Source organism: Erigeron canadensis, chromosome 1 (genome assembly GCF_010389155.1).
Source record: "Erigeron canadensis isolate Cc75 chromosome 1, C_canadensis_v1, whole genome shotgun sequence".
In the NCBI taxonomy this organism is placed as follows: domain Eukaryota; kingdom Viridiplantae; phylum Streptophyta; class Magnoliopsida; order Asterales; family Asteraceae; genus Erigeron; species Erigeron canadensis.
This window is the reverse complement of record NC_057761.1, coordinates 11,585,851-11,604,609: the sequence shown is the minus strand read 5'-3', so window position 1 is coordinate 11,604,609 and position 18,759 is coordinate 11,585,851. Positions and strand designations below refer to the sequence as shown.

Below are 18,759 nucleotides of genomic sequence, written 5' to 3'. Positions count from 1 at the left end.
ATCCTAGGATCGTGCCTAGTCACCATTCATCTTTATCTTGATTCCAGGTTGGATCTACACTTGATTATCGGACACAAATTGAGCCAATTGTCTAAACTTTCTTCTAAGTGCTTCCAAGTTGACTTGTAATCCCAAGCTAACTTTTACTCCCAGCTTGGTCTTTTATCTTCAATGCTCATCTTTAACTTGGATTAAGTGCTATGAACATTGTTGATGCAACTTGAAAAAACACTTGCTTCCATAGAATATTACAATACGATACATGAAGTATGATCTATGTTAGAATCAGCAATGTTCATGGACGCGGACTTAGGGGGAGAGTTAATATAATTTAAGGTTTTAAAAACTTAGAAAATTGAAAATATATTAATTGGAAAACAATAAAAAGTTTTTTCTAATATTCTATTAAAATTTGGAAAACATTGTTTTATGTTTTCTTGGAAAATATTTTTGGAAAACTTTAATTTGAAGGTTTTTTTTTGTTATCCATGTTTTCTTGTAAAATAAAAATGGAAAACAAAGATGTTTTCTACAACTAAACACGTCATAAGAATATTACGGAGAGACTTTCGATACGAAAATTGGAAAACCACATAGACCATTATTTCATTTAACTCCTTTTTTGAATGTCAAAAACTTTGCTTGTTAGGCTGGTGATAACATGTTCATCGACCCCCCATCCACAACCTCTTCGATGAGGAAGAGGTTCACAGCCCCCTCGTCGACGGGCTATTCATTAACGGCCATCCACCAGTCGATGGGTGAAGACGGATAGAGAGAGAGAGAGTATTAGTGGGGCCACTGATGACTTTTCTTTCTTTCTTTTTTTTTTTTTTTTATATATTTGTTTGGCTTTTGTTTTATATATATATATGTGTGTGTATATATAGTTGCAAGTATCCATATATTTAAAAAGAAGATGAAAAAGACGATTCTATCATTTAAAACGTAACACAATGTGTTTTAGATTACACAATAAAAACAAATTGTGTTTTTTTAAAACATAATTAAAACATATCATGTTCAATTCGGATCACAATGTGTTTAGGTCAATTTTCTAATTTTCATATAAAATTTAATTTTTAAATGAATATTTAATGGTAAAATTATGAAAAGGTATGATACCAATACGAATTCCTTTCTAAGTCTATGTATATTTGGTGATGAATGTAGATAAAAAGACCAAAGGGGTTAAACTCATAAATAATACTTCTGTCATTCCAACCAAAAAAACAAAATAAGTAGAGAAAAAAACTTCTAACTTTTATTTATTTATTTATATAATCTAATTTTGTGTTCGTCTCCCTCACCGCAACTCTCAAATCATTTTCTTTTTGTTTCAAAAACACAGATTTAATCTTTAGCTCCCTCTCTCTCTCTCTGCCTATATAATTACGTATACATATACATATATATATACATATATAAACACACATATCTTTATATCTTTTTCTTAATCGATCTATTCAATCAACTCTCAAATAAAACCTAGTGAAGATTCGTTACGTTCCGATCCAGCGAATTCGTGCTCGTGCGTTTGTTAGGGTTTCCAATTTTGACTTATTTTGACTTTTTTTCGCTTTCAATTTGGTCTACATATATATGTATATGGCATATGTATATATAATATATGTACCAAAACCCTACATTTGTGTTTAGGATTGAATATTGATTAATTTTGTATTATTAATTTGCAGGGAGGTTTTCAGTTGAAGAAAGATATACAAGTATGAGTATAGAGAGTCCTGGTGAATAAAAGAAATAAATTTGTTTGAAAGAATTTCCATGGGAGATGGAGGTGTTGCATGTGTTGCTTCTTCGTTGCGGCTGGAGACATTTCGTAGTAATGAAGATAAGAAAGTGGTGATTATGAAGAGCAAAATGAAGTTTGCGAGTAGTAATAGTAGTAGAAGAGATAGGTTTAATAGTTATGATAGTAATAATAATGATAATTATAGTAGTGAAGATAATGATAATGAGAATTATATAGACGAAGATGACGATTTCGCTGCGAATGGTAACGGGAACTGGCATAGTAATATTAACAATAAGGATGAGGTTGAAGAAGGTGAATTGGGTACATGGGATATGGAAGAGGAGGAATATGTTTCTGAGAAAGCTTCTTCACATAGGAGGTATGAGATTCGGAGTGAGGTAGAAAAGGGTGAGTTTTATACCGATAGGTGGCGGAAAGGGGACGTCGAAAAGGGAGAGTTTGTTCCTGGAAAGTGGCGGAAAGGAGAGTATTCGAGTGGTAATAATAGGAGGAGGGATTATGATGGGTCTGAATACGGAGGTGGTAAAGATGAGGTGGAGAAAGGTGAGTTTATTCCGGATAGATGGCAGCAGGGCAATCAGTATAATGCTAGTAAGAAGAAGGCTGCAAGGCGTAAACCGGAACATGGCAGGACACCCTCTGCAAGTAAGTATTTTGGTGAAAAAGAGACGGGCCACAGAAATGGGAACCAGGGGTATGTTACTAGTAGTAAGAAGGCTGCAAGGTGGGAAAGTAATAATAACAACAGTAGAGAAAGACCTGTGAGGGCTGTATCAAAGATTGTAGATGAGGATGGGAATGAATTCAGCAATGGTAAAACTCATGGAAGGGAATTTCCGTTGGGGAATCGTTTGAAACGGAATAATGTTCATACTGATAACAGTGACAGGAAATACCATGGTGAGTTTAATGATTACACACCGTATAAAAGCAGGAGACTTTCTGATGATGGCAGCAGGGTGACGTACACCACGGATCACTCTTACAAGAATTCTGCTAATGTTCGGAGTATTGCATCCGAAAGGTACTCCTCAAGGAACTGTGAGTCTCCATTGTCTTCTCGGCCAGCTTATGACAGGTATAATAGCAGTCCACGTCCTTCTGAACGGTCCCCACATGATCGGCCTCGCCAGAACGAGTATCGTGATCATGACCACAGGAGCCCAGTTCGTCGTGATAGGTCACCTTACGGTAGAAATCGTCATTATGATTACAGAAACCGGAGCCCTAGCTATTCTGAACGATCACCACACGAGCAAGCTCGTGGTTATGACCGTAGGGAGCGAACTCCAAGTTTAACGGAATCCTCACCACATAATCGTGGTAGGTCTAATAATTACCGGGAGGGGAATCGAAAGACTGGGTCTAGTGAAAAAAGGAAGAGTCATTATGAGAGTAGAAGCCAAGAAGAGAAAGTGAATCCTAGTGGAAAAGAGACACAAATCTTGGCTAAAGAATCTGAAATACGAGTCGCTTCGGATACTTGTGATGGATCTGTTGAAAAGAGTAGTTACAGAGAAGACTTGAAGCATGTCCAGGAAGTCAATGGAGCTGCTGCTGCTAATGAGGAACTGCTTTCAATGGAAGAAGACATGGATATATGTGATACTCCGCCACATGCTTCTGAAGCAGAGACATCAGTGTCAACAAGTGGAAAATGGTTTTACTTGGATCATCTGGGTGTGGAACAGGGACCATCTAGATTATGTGACCTAAAGATTCTTGTGGAGGAAGGTTTCCTTGTTTCAGATCACTTGATTAAACACCTGGACAGTCAAAGATGGGTAACTGTTGAAAATGCAGTTTCTCCTTTAGTGACGGCTAATTTCCCTTGCAGCTTTGTTGACGGTGTCACTACTGAGCTGGCCAGTCCCCCAGAAGCTCCTGGAAATTTGTTAGTAGAGGCGGGTGAGTTCCTTCCGACTAATAAGGCAGTCGAATTGGACATTTCTTCAGAAACAGGTCATGATATAGAGTCTCAAGAAGATCTTCGAATCGATGAAAGAGTTAAATCACTTTTTGATGGTTTTCCCAGTATTCCTGGCAGAGAACTTGAGACAGTAGCTGGTAATTGTGTTTTTCTTTTCTTTTTTCTTCTTTTCAGATACCGTTAATTATCAGTTAATTTTAGGAGATTTTGTGAGGTAGTTATATATATTGATTTTTTATTCTTATCTTTATTTTGTATTCATCAATCTGAAATTTAATTTTTCGCAGAAGTGCTAAAAATGACATTTGCCCATGGTGAGCTACAAAGAGGGGAGTATCCCGAAGGTACTATATTGTTTTTGATATTCACTCCCTTAAAGGAAGCGAATTCTGCTCATTAGTTGCCATCTCAAATGCAATGTCATCATTGTTATGCAGATATTATGATTTATTTAGATGGTTGAATTTTGTCAAGTTTATCTCTAGCTGTCATCTTTCCTTGTTTCCTCGAGGAATATATATGCAAGTGAATTTCTAATGTAAAGTTTTAAAATTTCTCATGTAAAGTTTTAAAATTTTTAACTATTAAACTCAAACGGGAAGAAAAGTAATACTTTAAAAGAGAGCCTTACACGTTGCAGATAGTGATATGCTTTACATTTGGATTCACATGATCATGTTATATCATAGGTCATATGAGCGGTTATGTATGTCTAATGATACCGTGATTTTACCTGGATTAGATCTATACTTGCTTTGTTTTCATTTTCCATGTTTACTTGAAAACTGCATAGCTGGACATCTGTATGCATCTACTGGCAACAATTATATTAATACTATTTAAAGATTCATATTTCTCCCAAAGAATTATATGCATTGAGCGCCAATAAAGTAATATTCTTATAGTTATGTTGGTTTCGGGAAACAACTCTAAAATATAACGGCATATAGGAATTCTACCATTGTATAGTCGCATTTGGTATGGAGTATCAATAGCCTTGTTGAAGAGTTTATGGACACTTGGAAGTCACCAACTGCAGTAATTCAAACAATGTAATAGGCTTGTTTAAACTGTAGCTAGTCGTTATGTTACATTCATAGGTAGACACGAGTGGTTTGTACTCGGTGTCTTGGAGATAGGGGCAGTTGCATTTTCATGAGCATTTTTTGTAATAGTCGGTTTGGTATTTAGCCATTCTGCTAGAACTTAATTTGTTGGTATGTATAAAGTGAATCAGGGTAAAATCCATTTACCCAAAATAAAAGAAGTTTCTGTAACTATTTGACACCGATTCAACATTGCGAGCGTGTCAATTAAACCAGGTGTATGTTATTAACAGTGTATGTTGAATCTTAGTTTTTGTACCTCCCATTGCTTAGCCTCGCAGCCCAGTTAACCATTAGCTGCCTATACTGAATCTTAAGTTTCACCATCGAAGATAGTTTTCTTTTTTCTCTTCTTTCGATCAGGTTGATCTATTTGTGGTATATTTAGTATTATTATTATAATATTTCTTGAGATTCAAAAAGGGCTTCCATTTGCTCATATTATATTTATATTGCATCATATAAGCTTATTTTACTTTTTTTGTTCCACAAAGAAAATACTATATGATATGATTGAATTTACCAAAAGCTTTTGATGTTCAAATTTCCAAATACCTAACGATGCATATATAGGACAATTTGAAAAGTTGTGTAACCAATCTATACATGTAAAATACTAAAACCCCCCATAAAAATTGGAGTTGATGATGTGGAAGTGACTCTTATAAGTGTCTTGCTTGCTTAATCACAGGTGGCACATTTTATCAAAGTGTGGTTGGGGATCATGATTGTCTGAAAATGATTGATGACATATCTTGTCACCCCGAGTTTCCATGGAACGAAGTTTCAGATATAAGGCCAACTGGATCTGCACCTTCTGACAAGGATTATTCATATGAATCTGAAGATCTTGGTGACTGGTTTTCCAGTCAGTTGTCTTGCAAAGGTGGGGACTGGAAGAGGATTGGTGAGGCTGCTCAGGATGGATTTGTGAAAAAGAAGTTTGTCCTTAATGATGGCTATGCTCTCTGTCAGATGCCAAAGTCTGGGCATGAAGACCCTCGTAGGCATCAAAAAGATGAGTTGTATCACTCGTCTCATGGTAGACGACTAGATCTTCCTTATTGGGGTTTTAACCCATCGGACGAGTCAACTGACTACAGGTCAAGTCAAACCAAATATTTTGGTTTAAGGGGAGTCAAAGGAATGATGCTTCCAGTGATCAGGATAAACACGTGCGTCGTTAAGGACCATGGTTCATTCGTATCTGAACCTCGCACGAAAAGTAGAGGAAAGGAAAGATACTCGACGAAGCCTAGTCATCGTTACGGTTCGGCTAGTGATTCTAAAAGATCATCTGAGGAAAGTGTATCTCGAAGGAAAAGTACTAATGAACATGGCCATCAACATGTCTCCTCAAAGAGCATCATGCCCGTTAGTATGCCAAAAGATCATCTTTCAACCAAAGATGACCTGCAATTACATCTTGGTGAATGGTTTTATCTTGATGGTGCTGGTCATGAGCGGGGCCCATTGTCATCTTCGGAAATTCAGGTCTTGGCTGATCAAGGTATCATTCAGAAGCATAGTAGTGTTTTCAGAAAATTTGATAAACTGTGGGTTCCGGTTACCTCTATATCAGATGGAACAAAATTGATTGATAATGAGAACTCTAGTGGTGCATCGGGAGCCTCAGGTTTGGAAACAACAGCTGTGGTACACAGTGGAACACATGCAAGCTCTAGTCTCTTCAACAGTTTGCATCCCCAGTTTATTGGTTATACTCGAGGAAAGCTTCATGAATTAATAATGAAATCGTATAAAAGTCGGGAGTTTGCTGCAGCCATAAATGAGGTTTTGGACCCATGGATCAACCTGAGACAGCCAAGGAAAGAAATAGAGAAGAACATGTATAATTCAGTCTTCACTAGCAAATTCACAAGTTCAGGTATTATTAAGAACTCTTTCAAATCTCAGCTGGATTTGTCTCTCCCTTATAGCCATCTATGTTAGTCTAGTGTTTTTATTTTCTTGGTTTAATTCCAGTCAGTCAATCACTTGCACCACAGTTACTAATTTATATTTAAAAACAGGTACTGTTTTTTTTTGTCCACACTTCCATACTATGTAATGATCACTGAAAAGTTGTTCCTAAGAACAATATTGTACCCAAGTTTCCGTTTTGAGATGACCCAGTAGTCCATAGATTTTGTGGTGATCCTGAAGTTATTCACTGGTCTACCTCACAATCCATTTGATATTTTTGATCTAAATGTTGGACAATGTATTGCATATTTCCTGGATGTTTATTTTTCTCTATAAGTTTTACATATTTATTCAATACATAATATGATCTTTGTGCACACAGATCAAGCTAACAAAAGAGCCTGGATTATGGACGATGGAGTCAATGGGGACTACACATTAGATGATGCATCTGCCTTGGAAAAGCATGAAGTTCCATTTGAAGATTTATGCAGTGATGCTACATTTTTCAAAGATAAAAGCATGGGTTCTGTGACGGAGAATGAAAACTGGGGACAATTAGATGGACAGGTGCTGGCAAGAGTTTTTCATTTCCTTAGAACTGATCTAAAATCGCTTGTTTATGCCAATTCGACATGTAAGCACTGGAGATCTGTTGTAGCATTCTACAAGGATATCTCTAGACAAGCTGACTTGTCTTCAGTCACAAATTGCACGGACTCAATCATCCGCAACATAATGGTTGGTTGATCTTCTCTTCTGGTCCTTGATGTTTTTCTTTCTTTCTTTTTCCCTTTTCCATTAATATCATCATTATTTTTAAGTATTTGTTTAGCCCGTGATCTTAATTATAGCTTCTCTTTCTTTGCAGAATGGATATAATAAAGAGAAAGTTACTTCCTTAATTCTACGTGGGTGCACGGAAATAACTTCTAACATGCTTGAAGAAATTTTGAGATTGCTACCTTGTATATCATCAGTAGATATTAGAGGTTGCAGCCAATTTGAAGATTTGGCTCGTATTTTTCCGAATATCATATGGGTCAAGACCCGGACTTTACAGTCAACAATTAGGAATCATCAATTGACTGACAGAAGAACTTATGATAGTCATGTGGAAGATTCCAGTGGGCTTAGAGATTATTTTGAAAGTCTGGATAAGAGAGATGCATCAAATCAGTTATTTAGAAGAAGTTTGTACAAACGTTCTAAAGTTTTTGATGCCAGAAAATCATCATCTATGCTATCTAGAGATGCTCAGTTGAGGCGTTTAGCAATGAAGAACTCTGAAAATGGTTACAAGAGGATGAAAGATTTCCTAGCTCTTGGTCTGAAGGACATCATGAAGGAGAATACGTTTGAATTCTTCATTCCAAAAGTAAACATCACTGCCTTACATTACGCTTCTTTTGCGGACACTTGGCTATCACTAAAACTGATTTTGCGTTTGTTTTTTGATGCCCAGGTTGCTGAAATTGAGAGTAAAATAAGAAGTGGTTACTATGCTGGTCGGGGTTTGGGCTCTGTAAAAGATGATATCAGACGAATGTGCCGGGAAGCGATAAAGTAGGTCCTTTTTAATTTATTTATTATTTTCTGTGTATACTCTTTGAATTTTATATATTCACTATTCCGAAACACTTGACCCCAGGGTGAAAAATAAGGGTGATGCCAGAGATATGAATCGGATCATCAACTTGTTTATTCGCCTTGCCACAAGTTTAGAAGATCGTTCTAAATTTTCCATCGAGAAAGATGCGATGATGAAGAATTGGAAAGATGACTCGCCTCCAGGGTTCAGTTCCGCTTCCTCAAAGTCAAAGAAGGTCAATAGAGAAAGAAAGTACACGGGTAGAAGTAGCGGGTCATTTATCAATGGAGGTACTGAACCTGGATATTATGCATCTGATCGCGAAATTAAAAGGCGTCTATCCAAGTTGAACAGAAAAGCCATGGATTCTGGAAGTGATACATCTGATGATCGTTCACGGTCTTCAGAAGAAACAGAGACAGATAGTGAGAGTAGCTCCTCTGGTACAAATAGTGACTTTGAAACTCGATCAGAAAGCGGGCCAGGGGACTTGAGAATGGATGGTTGTGTCAGTCCAGATGATGGATTCGATTCCTGGACTGATGATCGTGAATGGGGTGCTCGTATGACAAAAGCGAGCCTTGTTCCCCCAGTTACTAGGAAATATGAAGTAATTGATCACTACGTTATTGTAACAGACCATGAAAGTGTGCAAAGGAAAATGCAAGTTACATTACCTGAAGACTATTCTGAGAAGCTCATTGCTCAAAAGAACGGAAATGAGGAATCTGACATGGATTTTCCTGAAGTAAAACATTATAAACCTAGAAAGCAACTTGGAGATGAAGTGATAGAACAGGAAGTTTATGGCATAGATCCATATACCCATAATCTTCTGTTAGATTCCATGCCAGAGGAATCCGATTGGCATCTTTTGGATAAACATGTGTTTATTGAAGATGTGCTCCTCCGTACCTTGAATAAGCAAGTCAGATCATTCACGGGCACTGGTAATACCCCTATGAAATATCCATTGAAGCAAGTTCTCGAGGATATTCTTAAAAATGCAAAAGAAGACCAAGACACACGAACATCAGAACTTTGTCAGTATATGCTGAAGGCTATGAGTAGCCGTCCTGATGACAATTATGTTGCTTATAGAAAGGTATCTCCTTATATATTCTATAATATTTCAAATGGGGAAGATGGCTGGGACTGGGTTAGGTACTTAGGTTGGTATGTTAATCAAGTAAATTATGAGACCAAAAAATATCGTTTAAATGATAATGATTAATATTCTTAAAATATTAGCCTAATTCATCTTCCCAAAGATAAGATTGATATGTGTATACAACCTTGTCCTTGTCACGTTTCCCTTATCTCTTCTATTATTCATTTTGCACTGTTCTGCCAGCCACTTCTTTAGGAGGATTATAGGCTAACATCTTAGGTCATTTATTATTATTTTTTTTTTGACAACATTAAATTTAAATCCTTTTATACAACAGCTATATGCAAGAAATGTACAATTTGGATAACTTACAACCTATTTGATCTGTTCCCTTCAGCTAATTTTTCTTTGTTTGACCCATTAGAGAGAGTTTACAACCAATGACTTAATGACTTATCATAATACATGGGTTAAAAGTGCTACCTCTATGCTATTGTAATACTATCTGAATTCTTATTGGGATTGTTGTTTGAGCTTTGTTGTTTCTGTCATCATTCATTTCTTGTACCAGGGGCTTGGTGTTGTCTGTAACAAAGAAGCTGGTTTTAGTGAGGATGATTTTGTTGTGGAGTTCTTAGGAGAGGTACGAATGCCATAAGTTATACCACATTTTCCTACTATTCAATATTAATAATATGTTCTATTTTTCTAAACAAGTCATATTCTTTAGGTTTATCCTGCTTGGAGGTGGTTTGAGAAACAAGATGGTATTCGTGCTTTGCAAAAAGACAGTAAAGAACCGGCACCAGAGTTCTATAACATCTATCTTGAGAGGCCAAAGGTAATAGCCTGATTTGTTTATTTTAATGAAATGTCGTTCACCATATTTATGGCTCACTGATTTTGTAACTTTTCTTACAGGGAGATGGAGATGGTTATGACTTGGTGGTTGTTGATGCAATGCATAAAGCCAACTATGCTAGCCGGATATGTCATTCCTGTAGACCAAACTGTGAAGCAAAGTAAGTTTATATAGTCCCCACCCAAATTGAAGTTCATATGCTTTAAGTCATTTTTGTGTCATTTTGCTACTGGAGAAGTGCTGATTACAGTCTTCCTGCTTTATCTTGAGATCAGAGTTACTGCTGTTGACGGTCAGTATCAAATTGGGATATATAGCGTACGCCCTATCGTATATGGAGAAGAAGTTACTTTCGATTATAACTCTGTTACAGAGGTCTGTATCTGCCCTAATTATAGTATTCATTTGTCAAAAATGTGATCTGTTTAGATGATAATGCGACTTATGTCTCTTTTTGAAATTGGCAGAGTAAGGAAGAATACGAGGCATCTGTTTGTTTATGTGGCAGCCAAGTTTGCCGTGGGAGCTTTCTAAATTTGACTGGTGAAGGGGCTTTCCAGAAAGTATGTTCCATGAATGACTGTTTTCTAACTTTTTACATACAGCTTTCATCACTTCACATGCCTTGTGTAGAATGATTATTTACAATTATTTTTTTTCGTGGTTTTCTTTCTTCTAGGTCCTCAAAGAATCCCATGGAATTCTTAATCGACATCAGATGATGCTAGAGGCATGTGAATTAAATTCTGTATCAGAGGAAGACTATATTGAACTGAGCAAAGCAGGACTTGGTAGTTGTTTGCTTAGTGGGCTTCCTGATTGGCTTATTGCGTATTCTGCTCGTGTGGTTAGATCTCTCTCTTATGTCAGTGGAAGTTGTGATTTTGTTTACTTTTGAATGTCCTTCACACTGGTCAATTAGTTTCATTAAGTTCATAGTTAAAAGGGGAACATGTCAAACATGTTGAACCCAATCTTGCTCATCCTGCTTTGATCCAAGCGAAAAATTGAATTGTTTTAAACCAAACTTATCTTGACCCGTTATCCACCTGTCTGGCCTGCGCATACTACCACCTCAAGTTTTTAACGAGTGGAATTCTCATGAGTTGCTCGGACTCGTTTCTAATAATATATTTATCTTTTAGGTAAGGTTCATTCATTTTGAAAGAACTAAGCTTCCAGAAGTGATTCTAACTCATAATTTGGAAGAGAAGAAGAAATACTTTACAGATATATGCATGGATACTGAGAGAAACGAGGCTGAAATCCAGGTAAATTAATAGTATCTCAGCTTACATTAGCTGTTGTTTTTATTCAGAGATTTTTCTTCCCCCTTAGCTCATGGCCTCTCGTTTATTATCGATCGTGACAGGCTGAGGGTGTATTCAATCAACGGATTCAGAATTTGGCTCTTACACTGGACAAGGTAACTCTCTTTTCTTTCACATAGCTCTTGACTTGACTTCAGTAATACGTTATAAGCAAATACTAATTGTTGTGATAATAGGTGAGATATGTGATGAAAAACATTTTTGGAGATCCAAAGAGAGCTCCACCATTGTTAGAGAAGCTTACTCCCAAAGAAGTGGCTTCTTACCTTTGGAAAGGTGAGGGATCAGTTGTTGATGAACTTATTCAATGCATCACACCTCATCTTGAAGATGGACACCTGGATGAACTGAGGTCCAGCATTCGTGCTCATGATCCATCTTCTTCTGACGATACGCAAGTGGCCCTTCGAAAATCTTTGCTATGGTAATTATTAAATCCTCATCTGAAGGAGCTCCCTTTCTATTGGAATTGTGAATAAAGGTGGCAAGATGGACAGGTTGGGTAATTGCCAAAACAGGTTTGGTTGGCTAAATGGTTAAGTGGATCTGGCTGAAATAGGTCATCTCTAGTACTGGTCATAACAGGATGGGTTGATCCATATTGTTTTTCATCATAAGTTCTTTTTGCTATTACAAGTAACTATAACTGTTTTAATTATTATGAGAAAAAATTTATATCGAACTTCTGAACAAGAAGATTTAGGAATTTGGATTTATAAAAAAGACTTCCATTTTCAACCTGTTTCTCCTTTACCTTTTTAGTTATTTTTTTTTTACTCATTTAATATTTTTGAAATGAAATACATCTTAAATGATGCCATTTGTAATTACGTCGAATTGGATACCTATACTGTATATAATATTGAATTATGTTTATCTTTCAGGTTGCGGGATGAGGTCCGAAACCTTCAGTGTTCATTAAAATGTCGACATGATGCTGCTGCTGACTTGATACACATTTATGCTCACACAAAGCACTTTTTTAGGGTGAAGGTGAGTTTAATTGTTTAAAAGGTTTGAGTAAGTTTGTTGACTTGATATATTCTTATTTTGTTTCTAAACCATATTGTAGGAGTATAAGACGATAGTATCCCCGCCTGTTTATATTAGTCCTCTTGACCTCGGACCAAAGTCTGCTGAGAAATTAGGACCAGGATTACATGAATACCGCAAAACATATGCTAAGAACTACTGTTTAGGGCAGCTGATCTTTTGGCATAACCAAGCTTATGCAGAGCCAGATTTTAATCTCATTCGAGCCGGCAGGGGTTGCTTATCATTACCGGAGGTTGGATCGTTCTATACTAAAAGCCCAAAACCATCACCACAACGAGTCTATGGCCCAAGAACCGTGAAATCCATGCTTTCTAGGATGGTCAGTTTTACGTTCCTTACTTTGCATTTATTGTTATATTTGTTGCACAATTCACCAAGTCATTCAGGATTAGAGGTGGTGAAATGCCCGGGTCAGGAAACGGGTCAAATGGATTGGATTAAGAAGAGTCAGGACCTATCAATACTTTTGGATTTCATGAATAAATCAGTTTTGTCGAGTTTAAGTATTAATATTATATTATAATACTTTTATTTTATTTTGTTTTTCCTTTTTAACTGTTCTCTATACTTTTATTAAAGCAAGTCTAGGATGTCGTAACCATCTAAATTAATTTCCGCCTCTAGTTTGGGTAAAAGCTACTAAATCCTTTAAATGTTCAAGTCTATAATTTGTGCATGCTGTATTGTGTTTTTCAGGAGAAGCAGCCCCAAAAAGCATGGCCAAAGGACAAAATATGGTCTTTCAAGAGCTGCCCAAATGTTTTTGGTAGTCCGATGTTAGATTCATTGTTAAACAACACTCCTTTAGATAAAGACTTGGTACATTGGTTGAAGCAGAGACCGCCTATTTTCCAAGCTATGTGGGACCGATAACGACTCTTAACTTTCAGAATGTAGCCGTAGATTCCATTCCAGATGGTTATGGTTTATATGAAGAAGCATTCTGGGCAGGTGAATCCAGCGGCTTCTTCCATTCTTATGTACAGTTCCTTTTTTGCCCTCTTGTAGGTTTTTGTAATTTGTAATTCATTATTGGGTAGGTGAAGAAGTATAAGTAATTTTTTCTCTTTTTTTTTTTCTCTTAGTTATTACCTCATTATATTAGAAGTGGAAAGGGAACATAAGATGAAAATGTTTGCCTTTGTTGTCATCTTTTTTGAGGTTCTTACTGATTTTTGTTAGTCCGATAGTCTGACTTGTGTATATGTTGCTAATCCTCCTTATCTTTGTGTTATTTATCATAGCATATTTGTGATATAGCCTACCTTTATTTTTCTTTTTCTTATAGCCTTGATTATGATATGAACCTGCTTATTTATTACGGATATTCAGGATATTAAGGGATCTTTTGGATCGTAGAATGTTTTGAAAGAACTGAAATGTTGTCAGTAGTATTTAATTTAAAAGGAATTGAAATCTAAATTTTTTTAAAAAATGTTTCTCTTTAACTTTTCTCCTTCATAAGGAACCCAAGGAACAACAGCCAATAACAAAACTACAAAAGCATCTAACAAACACCAACAATTGTCGGTGCCAAACGCCGGTAACATACTCCGGAAATGAACTTTGGTAATAAGCCGCCGGTGAAATTCAACCGGACAGTCACAGCCGCCATCACTATTTTTCCCAACGTCGTCTTCTACTTATTCTTTTGCATCTATATGTTACCAACCTGCTTAAAAAAGAGCCTTAGTATCTGCACGATGTACCCAACAGGGGTGCTATGTCTCTCACATGTGGTATAAATTTATGTTTAAAATCTGCAGATGTCAGATACAACATGCAATATCTAGTTTAGGTAAAGTAGGGGGATTATGTAAAATTCAGAAAAAGTTTATGTAAAATTCAGGGGGCTATATATGTTTATTGAATTTAAAGGTTAAAGTGACAGTACCTAAACTTAAATAAAATTTACAGTACGAATCATTTTCTCATATATCATATTTTATTTGATATAAAAAATAGAAAGATCTATATATTACATGAGAAAATGCTAGGTAAAACATACAGTATCTATTCTAAGTAAAGCAGTTGGATTATGTAAAATTCAGGAGAGGTTATGTAAAATTCAGAAGCTATATATGTTTATCGAATTCAAATGTATAATTTATAAATTTTTTTAAGGTGACATACTAAGCTTAGGTAAAGTCGCTATTTTTCCTTATATCATACATGACAAAAAGTAAAACAAACAAATAAAAAACACTCTAGATCTATCCATTATCGATTCGTTGGTTGTGTGGGCTGCAGAAAGTTGATCGGATAAAGAAGAGAGCAATGATGAAATCGTTGTTATAGCTGAATGAACGAGCATGCATATACTAGGTACTAAATCACACCACATTATTCATCTAAAGCAAATCTGGATTTAGATTATTGGCTTCGCTTTTATAAAATAGAGAAACCAAACCTAAAATGATAGTATATGTTGAAGATGGAAGAAGAGGATGATTAATGTTAAAAAGCTTTCCTAATAACCATCATCGCTATAAAAACTTCCGTGAAACCGTTTTTTGGTTAGGTTTTCAATGTTTATATAGAGAAAAAATAATGGCAACGGCAACGGTACCCAATCCCGGCAAAGCCGGGGTACGGGGAGGTACGAGGTAGACAGACCTTACCTCTACTCAAAGGGAGAGAGGCTGCTTCAAGATCCACCAAAGTGGAAGGGACCTCCGACCCAAGAATGATAAAAAAAACCAAAGTGGAAGGGACCTCCGACCCAAGAATGATAAAAAAATATGGTTAGATCCACCGAAGTAGGACCTTTAACCCGAAAGGAATAATCTCAATCTCAAACTCTCAATCTCAAAAACCCTGATCTCGATCTCAAAAACGCTTAGTCGGATCCAGGAAAAAGAGCCGTTGGGGAAGGAGAGAGCAGAGGGTAGAGAGAGAGTAGAAAGAGAAACCTGATCTCGGAGCCATAGAGAGAAAATAATGGGGGTAGAAAATAAAGAATGTGAGAGATAAAACTATAAAACAACCCACCGTTTCATTTTTCATAAAGTCATCGGCCGAATCATTTGTAACACGTCTCTTGCAGAACACACCTTTTCTGTGTAACTTCATATTTTTCATTTTTATATATAACTTAGACATAATAAAAAAAATCTTATTTCACACCTTTTATTTAAATGACAATTAGAATTTTTGCTTAATTAATTATATTTAAATCAAATATTTTGTATTTTTATATGGTGTATTATCCTTAATTAACTTTTCTTAAAAAAATATTTTAATTGCATTTTTAGTGTAATTTAATTTAAATACGGATGGAAAAGACTAATATATAAGAAAGTTATTATGAAATTACTTAATATAAAATAAAATTGATATGTATTTAGTCCCAGCGTACAGTTTAAACGAGATTTTGGACCCGTGTCTAACACTGGACACGGGGTTTATGATATTATCAATATTAGATTTTCATACATTTAAGTCATAAAAGCTTATAATCTTTTGCAAGTTGTAGTACCATAATCACAGATTCGTCACTTTCATTATTAGCTAAGACATATTGATTGAATTGTTTGTCGTAATCATTCCACAAGGCACACGCTATTATAATTTATCTATCATAGAATTTTTTTTAAACCAATTTTACTCATAATGTGATTTTATTATGAAAGATAAGTAAATATTAAAATATAAACATACTTGTGATCCTGTAATTGACATTCAAGTATATGTATTTGATCATGATGCGGGTCTATAACACGAATAGGTTTATTTCCAAATCATCTGTTCTAGGATAATTAGATAACAATTATGATCGTTTTCATATTCTTTGATAACAATTAAGACTCTATATTTGAGTAACAATTGTAACTTTAAACATTAATAGACATAGCTAATATATAAAAAAGGATAAAATTATGTACTTTTTTTTTTATTGAGATTATGTTTAAAAAAATTTAATAATTAAATGATTGTAAATTTTTATAAAATTCTCTCAAGTTGATGGCTAAAAATAAATATAAATTAAGTATTCAGGGCTAAAAAGTGTAATTTATTGATGGAAAACAAAAAAGTGTAAATTAATGAGACTTTTTTTACAAGTTAATATAAATACTAATATAATAATATATTTGGATAATGATTATTAAGATTTTTAATTTATAGTTTATCCACATGATGACATAAGCGACAGTCAATTTGATAAAACTGATTGATTTGATTGGTTAATAAGTCATTAGTTCAATTGTCTTATAGTATATATTAAGATGATTGTATGTATATTTTACGCTTACCCTAAATCTTATCTTAATTTCTTATTCAAATTTTATATTTATGTTTTAAATTTTATATTATTACTATTATTTTTATTATTATAATTATAATTGTATTTATATTAAGTAATCTTTTCTAAAGATTTTTCTATGTTGCATAACCATGACTCTCTATAATTGACACTTTCCATCTAAATATAATATTATGACATCATTTATTTTGTAAATTTTAATTGTTTTTTTTTTTTTTTTTATCTTAATGTGTCTTTATATTCTACTTCAAATCCAACTTTATAATAATGTTTTTAAATCCAATTTATTTTTAAAAATGGTTCAATCTACTCTTATATTTCAAAAATCTATAAATAATTTGTGACTTAAAAGAAATGAAAATAAATCATGAGGGTAGATTTATTCGTTTGCTAAATATAATATTAAATATTTATCTTTCTTCTTATAATATCTTTTTTGTCTTTGCAAATAATTAACGTTAGTAACGATTATATATTTAGATTATATACTTAAAAGCTTATAAAAAGTTATCATAATAGGGTTTATAAACTAGTTAGTATTCAAATAAAGATTTAGTCATATTAATCAGTAAATCAAAATTTTGATAAATTAATTATTACTATTCGATACATCACGAAATAATGATAATAAATAAATAATAGTACTTTTCAAAAATAAATAAATAATAGTAATAACCAATTTGTTCAATTTTTATGTATTTAAATTGAACTCCCTTTTACGTTTATCTATTAATAATTACATTTTAAATAAAATTATTACTATTGATAATTACATTTTAAATAAGATTATTATTACTTTAATAAGTAATTATACATATGTATACTTTGTTTTTATTAAGGGATTAGTATTTCAAAATGTAAACAATTTTACAGGAATTGTCATAGTGTGTATTAAACTTTGATCTTATGCATTGTATGTAATGAACTTTTAAATCATGTGCAATGTATGTATTCGACCAATCAAAAACTTACAAGTGGCAACGTATGTGATTGCCACATATCTTCGGATATATATAATGCACAAGATTTGAAAGCTTGTTAAATACAATGCACAAGATTCAAGTTTTATATATTATAACAATTCATGTAAATTTGTTTACATTTTGAAATACTAATCCCTTTTACTAATTGTCTTACTTATGTGTCATATTTTATACCCATTTCCCACAACGAATGTAGTTGTTCTAGCATGTTTTATGCGTCGTTTTTGTATACATTTGGTGCGTTTATGGTGTTTGTTAGTATTCTCAGGATATTAGCAGGTATTATGGCATAAGACTGAAGAAAACGACAATTGGAGGCCTAAAGTGTGCTTACGGATGGCTCAAGTAACACTTGGAAGTAAAATTGAAGAATTGGAGAAGATTTACAGATGGTGCACCGCACCTTATACATTGGTGCGCCGCACTCAAGGAACCCGAGAGGAAGTTCTATATAGGAGTATGCCACACCCATTGTTCAAGTGAAGGATGATCAGATGGTGCGCCGCACCTCATCAACAAGTGCGCCGCACCTGCTGGACGGGAAACAATAGACTTTTGCTTAGAGTATAAATACTTAGAATAATTCAAACCAAAACCCTAATATCGACTTTCTAGAGCTTTTTAGGGTTTTTGGAGGCTATTTTCATCTGATCAAACACCTCTAAAGATCATAGAAACATCCGGATTTATTTCTTCAATTCATTAACGATTCTAGCACTCTTTGGATTTATTACATCAATCGGTACAATATGTCTTTATATATTATTGATTGTTCTTCTCTTTTAATTATGAGTAGCTAAATCTATTTGCACCCGCTTGGGT

General features: G+C 34.5%; 1 protein-coding gene across 2 annotated transcripts; it reads left to right on the top strand.

The window, feature by feature from the left end:
- The first annotated feature begins 1,407 nt into the window (after positions 1-1,407).
- On the top strand, positions 1,408-13,945 carry LOC122586104 (histone-lysine N-methyltransferase ATXR3). Of its 2 annotated transcripts, none has more exons than XM_043758210.1 (20): positions 1,408-1,531; positions 1,698-3,844; positions 3,995-4,051; positions 5,505-6,701; positions 7,122-7,480; positions 7,611-8,117; positions 8,205-8,305; positions 8,391-9,435; positions 10,013-10,084; positions 10,172-10,282; positions 10,363-10,463; positions 10,579-10,678; positions 10,771-10,866; positions 10,983-11,150; positions 11,449-11,574; positions 11,676-11,729; positions 11,811-12,058; positions 12,519-12,627; positions 12,707-13,009; positions 13,387-13,945. In XM_043758210.1, the coding sequence occupies exons 2-20, from the start codon at positions 1,786-1,788 to the stop codon at positions 13,561-13,563; spliced, it is 6,990 nt and encodes a 2,329-aa protein (XP_043614145.1). In that variant the 5' UTR covers positions 1,408-1,531; positions 1,698-1,785; the 3' UTR covers positions 13,564-13,945. The 2 variants fall into 2 exon arrangements, with proteins under 2 accessions (XP_043614145.1, XP_043614146.1); XM_043758211.1 differs by having other exon boundaries at positions 1,408-1,539.
- Positions 13,946-18,759: the final 4,814 nt, after the last annotated feature.